The sequence below is a fragment of the Heteronotia binoei genome, chromosome 20 (assembly GCF_032191835.1).
Source record: "Heteronotia binoei isolate CCM8104 ecotype False Entrance Well chromosome 20, APGP_CSIRO_Hbin_v1, whole genome shotgun sequence".
NCBI classification, from domain to species: Eukaryota; Metazoa; Chordata; class Lepidosauria; order Squamata; family Gekkonidae; genus Heteronotia; species Heteronotia binoei.
In genome coordinates this window covers 7,750,448-7,757,278 of record NC_083242.1, presented here as the reverse complement: position 1 = coordinate 7,757,278, position 6,831 = coordinate 7,750,448, and the positions used below count along the sequence as shown (strand labels likewise).

At 50.0% G+C, this 6,831-nt stretch overlaps 1 protein-coding gene across 9 annotated transcripts in view; it reads right to left on the bottom strand.

Annotated features, from left to right (window-relative positions):
* Positions 1 to 2,020: 2,020 nt before the first annotated feature.
* Positions 2,021 to 6,831, bottom strand: part of GLYR1 (glyoxylate reductase 1 homolog) — a 55,148-nt gene continuing 50,337 nt past the window's right edge. For all 9 annotated transcript variants that reach the window (XM_060260968.1, XM_060260969.1, XM_060260974.1 and 6 more), the window contains one exon: positions 2,021 to 5,201. In XM_060260968.1, coding sequence (XP_060116951.1) covers positions 5,127 to 5,201 — 75 coding nt within the window. In that variant the 3' untranslated portion in view covers positions 2,021 to 5,126. The remainder of the gene's footprint in view (positions 5,202 to 6,831) is intronic.

Genomic DNA, 6,831 nt, shown 5'->3' with positions numbered 1-6,831 from the left:
CGGCCTTTGCATTGCAATGCTGACTTTCCCTGGCGGAAGGAAGCCTGAACCAACCCTCCTTAGCATTCGAGATCTGACAAGATTCATCTAGCCAGGGCTATCCAGATCAGAGAACACAAAGCACAGTCTCTGAAAAGCTTCTAAAACATAGGCCCTGTTGGGTTATTAGACATTATGAGCGAGGAAACCCAAGTCTTGGTTTAAATCAAGATGACAAAATTTCTGGACGTGCTCCAATCCAGTACATGTGATGTGTGTGTAGATATATACACACTCTTGAGCACTAGATTAAAAGGTAACTCATCGCTAAAGTCAATTGTAGTCACCTTTGCTTTCATACTGCTCTTTTCCCCCAGGAACTCAAAGAGTATGCATGTTTTCATGACCTCGGAGAATAGGTTGAGAAATGTGCCTGGCTCAAAGGTTACACAGTGGACTTTCTAAGCAAGTATTGGTACCTACATCAATCGGTATAGGCCAGGTTTTCAGCTTCCTTTTCTGTGCAAGCTCTGGTTGGAATCTGATTGCTCGTCCTCTGGTGAACAAAAAATCAAGCTGTCTTCCTTCAGTAAATGCCACCTCCGTCTTGGAAAGACCCGTGCCCTTCTTCTCAGGTGTGTTGGGGTGGCATGAACTCTGCAAGAGCAGGAGCCTTTAATTGGGGGGGGACCCCAAGCCACACTGAAGCCAGCAATGCCCTACTGAGAAATTCTGCAAGAGGTTATTCCTTTGAAGAGGGAGCAGACCTAACTCCTGTTTAAACTGCACCCCCCCACACACACACAAGTTGTCACCTACCGCCTCAAATACCCATTTCTGACTAAGAGGAGGGGGAGGATGGATTGATCCAAGAGAAAGGAGGGTGGGTTAATGGCTGAGCTTGCAGCTGCCTGCCAACAAAACCAGCCTAAAACCCCAGCAAGGAAGTGGGACCTTTGCTGGGATTGCAGGCTGAAAGGTGGGGCACAAACCAGCTTTGGGCTTCGCTGTTATGCCCTCTGACAAGCCATGCAAGGTGGCCCGCCAAGGAGGGCTGCAAAAAATCTACTGGATTCATCCAGTATGTTGTGCAGGAGGAAATGTATCTGTCGTGTGCTCTGTTGTCAGGAACTGTGCTGAAGTTCCTTTCTGTAACCCCTGCGAGGGCTGATTTCAGAAGAGCTGTGTCCTGCGGAAGAGCTAAATTCGATTCCAGTACCACCACAGAAACTGACAAAATTTTGGGGGTACGAGCTTCTGAGACACAAAGCTCCCTTGGTTAGATACTCATGAGCTTCAGATCAATTTAAAGGCACCGACCCTCTTTTGGCGGAGGCGCCCGACTGTCCCCACTGGAGAATCGAGCTCCTCCTCTGCTATAGCTGATGGTGATGGGGGAAATCCCTGAACAGCCAGCCACTGACCTGGGAGTGCAAGCTCTTCCTTGAGCGGCTAGGCAGGGCGATGGGACACAGGTTAACCAGGCAATCTGGCAGTCGTAAGGAGGATTGCCACCCTGGAATTCAATAGCCCGACGCTCACGTGGAGCCAGAAAAAAACCACCCTGTTCTGTAGTTGGAAGCGCCGTCAAGTTGCTAGTGACTTATGGTGACCCCTGTAGGGTTTCCAAGGCGAGAGACCCATTGCCTGCCTTTATGTAGTGACCAGTGTTCCCTCTCAGCTGAGTTAGCGGGAGCTAGCTCGCAGATTTTTAGCCCCCAGCCCACACATTTTTGCCTTGGCTCAGGAAGGATGACCCCACAGCACACTAATTTATGCAGCTGCTCGTAACTTTAATGCCAGTATCTCACAAAGTAGTTTTTGCTCACAAGGCTCTGCAGATTGGCGGGAACACTGGTAGTTCCTTGGTGGTCTCCCAGCCAAGTATTAACCAGGGTTGACCTTCCTTTGGAGATGTGGCAGGACTGGGCTAGTCTGGGCTATCTGGATCAGGCTGGAATAAGGGAATCCATCAAGATTCTTTCGATATCATGGCCAGGAGAGTGGGGGGAGAAGGGTTTTCAGGGACAGACAAATGGCGTTGTGTTACCAAGAAAGGTTTTATTTCCTTTAAGCCAGTAGCTTAGTTAATTGCACAAGGAGGGGGAGAAAAAAGAAATCATTTTGTCGAGTTTTGCCGTTTAATCATCACCACACATCCTATTTTGAATGACAAACGTTAATTAAAAACAAGGCAGAAAACATTTAAAAAAATTCACAACCTTAATTACCTATAGATCTGTGATTGAAAGAAGGGAAGGGGGGGAACAGGGGAAATTTAAAAGAAACCTTTTCTTACAAGCTTTTCACAAGCGTCACTTTTGCCCCCCCCTCTTTTAAAAACGGAAGGGAGCGAAATGGGGAAAAAAGAAAGTAAGCGTTTGCTAAAACAGAAATCCTCATTTTCTTTTTTAAAAAAGGAACTTTACAATATTTGTCAACAATATTAAGACAACAATGACTATAAAGCCAGTTTCCATTGTGTTTTCTTGCAAACCGAACTTAATCCTCTTCCCTCTGCCCCAGAACTGCCTTGTGGGCTTTGAGCAGACCCAGCCCGAGGATTGGGAACGCCACTCGCTGGCTTCCTTTCCAAGTGGCGGGAGCGTTAGGCCTTCCGGGGAGGGGCGGCTGAAAAACTAACAGATCTACCAGGGCAGGAGCCAAGGGGGGGGGGCGGTCTTTGCTGCAAAAGGGGAACGTAGGCATCGTTCTGAGACAACCCTGTACTTAGTGGGCCAGTCTCTCTCTCAGGGTCTGCGCTTTCCTCCCTTCTTGGCCTTCTCAGGCTTGTGGGAAAGAATAAGACCGGCTCCCGTTAAGCCCATCTTTGTTCTTGCTCGAGGGAGCTGCAAATTCCTTACTTATTTTCTGGAGGGAAAAAAAGAATAAATTCACAAAGATCGGCTTGCTGTTGGTTCGCAAGCCACCCTACGCTAGGACTGCCACGGCTAACGAAGGCAAAGATAGTTTCTGAGCTTTATGTGACTTCCCCCTTCTGCTGTCACACACAGGAAGATTGAACCGCTGGCCACTTTCCAGCATGTAAAATGTGCAAACCGCCACCCCCCCCCCCGCGAGCTGGATTCTTATTTGCTTCCTTGTCCAGATGGACAGCCAGGTGAAAATTTCAAAAGCAGACCGCAGGAGGCAACAGGTAACTGAAAGATCCGGCATGCTAATCAAGATGGCTTCTGCTTGCCGCCACCTTCCCTCACAAAACCCCCCAAAGAAACCTTGCCCTTAGGCTGTTGCCAGGAATGTATGCTCCGCCCTCTCCCAGCACTGCCCCCAGGCCCCCACCTGACACAGGCTGACAGGGGGCATGGAAGGTGGAGATCAGCATCACCCGCTCACTGTAAAAATCAAGGCGATGGGTCACAAACACAGACAGGGCTGACTCACGCTGGTACTCCGTGGGTGGCTGGACAAACGGGAAATTCAGGTTGGGCTGGCAAGATCTCTTGACCCCGGTGCTGTGTACATCTTCTGAGCTTCAGCCCACGGCTCTCTTCGGAGACTAATACTGATGGGAAAGGAGGTTTGTTTGTTTTTTTTTTCAAAAAGCCTTTAGAGTTCGAAAGAGCGCCCCGCTTCTCCTCTACTTGGCATACATTTCCTTCTGAGACAGAGAGGGCAGCCACACTATGGGTTCGCGGTGACACCTTCTGTGGGGCCAGTCGTTCAGCCAGGGCAGGACATTCCCCGAGTTTTCTTCAGCATGAGAAAGTCTTCTGTGCCCGGACGTGAGCCGGACGTTCCAAACCAGCCACCTGGGCTGCCGGTTTACTTTTCTTTCTAAGGGATCAATGAGGTAAAAGGCCTTAAAAGGCTTTAGCTTCATCCATAGAACCTGCTCAGTGTTTCCTTATGATAGATATTCCCCAGGTGCAACCAACTGGGGGGAGGGCTTGCTAATGACCATCTGCAACTGCGCCAAAAGACTGTGCCGCACCAAGACAAAACGTCACAATTTCTGCCAGCGAGTCAACGGCTGCTAAGAGTGTCGCTTCCAATTTCAGCGATGGCAAAACATGGAAACAGTCACTCCCGCTAGATGCCAAAGCTTCCTCGAGCCCCCCTTCTTGCCTCGGGGCTTTCGCTCCAAAAATTCTCTTTCAAACACCAGCAGCCACCATGACGCAAGGAGTTTCACAGCATGGGTCTCAAAAGGATATGAAAGTTTACTCTTCCCCTCGTCTAAAACACGCATACACGCGTTATTTCATTGCCTGAATTATTTTTTTTCTTAAAAGCAAAACTGTTTTACAAACGGTCTCCAGAGCGGATCAATTTTTTTTTTGGGGGGGGGGGGGGTGTCAGTGTCAGCAAATGTGCTCCAGGTACAGAAGCTCCGGTATAATTCACAAGGGCCTGTGTTCTAAAAATCGAGCTGCTTTGGGATAGGGAAGCCAAAGATTTCGTTCTTCTGTTCTTACAGGAAATATTTCCTTTGGGATGTTGGGGGCTCTGTGCCAAAACACTATGCTGGGGGCAGGGGGGGGGCGCTGCCTTCTTGACCTGCCTGTTCCTCCAGGGACAGAAGAGCCCCGTAGGAGTCGGGTTCCCACCCCAACAAAGGCCTGGGACCGTTCCACTGTTTGCGGAAAAGTGGGGAATCTCTGTTGCACAACTGTCCCCAGAGCACGAAAGGCCAGCGTATGTGTTACCCACAGCATTTAAAAAAAAAAGAAGCAGCAAAACGGCGGTTAAAAAGAAACGGGAAACTCGGGACACTCGTACAACCCAGGAGTGAAAGAAACCAAGCAGCAGATATTCTACAAGAGTCCGGCATCCGAGGATGACCTGTTGCCAATTCCATTCTGTGAGTCTCAGCACGGGGCTGACAGATTCCCTGTCGAGGTGGCAAGGACCACATTCCCCCCCGCCCCCCGATTCTTGCTTCTGCCGGAGCAGGGAGGCTTGGATGTGGCACCTGCTCTCATGGGAGATCCCGAAGAGGTGTGTTGTCCCCCCTCCCCCCTGGTATTTTACAAAAAAAGAAGAAAATGGAGGAGGCGGGGGGAGGGAGAGAGAGAGAAACAGACAGAGATGGACTGGTCCAAAGTTAAAAACCCAGTATTCATCATCATAATTAATAATCATGGTATTAACAATAAGAACGGGGGGGGGGGGGGGGGGTAGCCCTAGTGAATATAGGCCCTGTACACGGCTGACATGTCGTTGTCTGATTGGTCCAATGCTTTCGCCCTTTTGTAGACCTGCAAGAGACACAAAGCAGAAGGGAAGGAAGGGTCAGTCATCTTTTCCCAAGAATCGGCATTGTCAGCTACCACTTAGAACAGGGATCCCCAATATGGCGCCCACGGACACCTTTCCTGGGGCCCACCAAATGTTTTCAGGAAGTGGGTGTGGCCACGTGAGACTCCTGCTAAGCAAGGCTTCTGAACGACTACTGGAGATCTGATAGGCTGAGTAGACTTGTAAAAAAATGTTGCTTGGGCAGCAGCTGCCACCACAGCCCAAGATCTCCTCGATAAGAACATAAGAGCCATGTTGGATCAGGCCAGTGGCCCACCCAGTCCAACACTGTGTCACATAAGAACAGAAGAGAAGCCATGTTGGATCAGGCCAGTGGCCCACCCAGTCCAACACTCTGTGTCACATAAGAACAGAAGAGAAGCCATGTTGGATCAGGCCAGTGGCCCACCCAGTCCAACACTCTGTGTCACATAAGAACAGAAGAGAAGCCATGTTGGATCAGGCCAGTGGCCCACCCAGTCCAACACTCTGTGTCACATAAGAACAGAAGAGAAGCCATGTTGGATCAAGCCAGTGGCCCACCCAGTCCAACACACTGTGTCACATAAGAACAGAAGAGAAGCCATGTTGGATCAGGCCAATGGCCCATCCAGTCCAACACTCTGTGTCACACAGTGGCCAAACAAACGGGTGCCATCAGGAGGTCCATCAGTGGGGCCGGGACAATAGAAGCTCTCCTACTGTTGCCCACCCCCCCAAGCACCAAGAATACAGAGCATCACTGCCCCAGACAGAGAATTCCATCTATACCCTGTGGCTAATAGCTACTGATGGACCTCTGCTCCATATGCTTATCCAATCCCCTCTTGAAGCTGTCTATGCTTGCAGCCACCACCACCTCCTGTGGCAATGTGACGGAATGTAAGCTGAGGCAGCCATTTTTGGTCTGGCTCCTCCTCCGGCAGCAGCCATTTTGCAGCGGCGCCCACCACCACTCCCCGTGTCAGAATCCCAAAGCTGCCTGCAGGCTCAAAAAGGTTGGAGACGCCCGATTTAGCAGCTACACGTTTATTTTTAAGGTATGTTATTCACAGTCCGCCTCTCTCACACGGACTCAAGGCGGATTGCGCAAACTGTGTCGACGCAGGCGACAGGATGGGGCATTCCCTGAACAATGCAACAGAGTTAGGGCTGCACAACCAGCCTGAAATTTAAAAAGAGAACTGAAGGAAAGCGTTAAGTTGTCACCACAACACATTAAATGATGCAAAATTACACAGTAAGATTCCACTTACGTACAGTCGTCTATAGAAAGTAGGACAGGTTACAGTTCCTAACCATTTATCCGAGAAACACTTGTGAATCGCTGTGTGCTGTGCAACCCCTATTGCTTCCAAAGAACGAGAAATTGGGATCCCAGAAGGGGCTCCCGCAAAAGTCTAAATTCCGCCCTTTGCAAGCACCAAACTTGGGATGGGATCAAAAACTGGCTGTCTACCCAGAGGGTGGCGACGTGAAACCTCTGGAGGCAATATCCTGCCCCAGATGTTTTAGGCCAGGCGTGTCAAACATGCAGCCTGGAGGCCAAATTGGGCCCCCGGAGGGCTCCCACCAAGCCCCTCAGCAAAT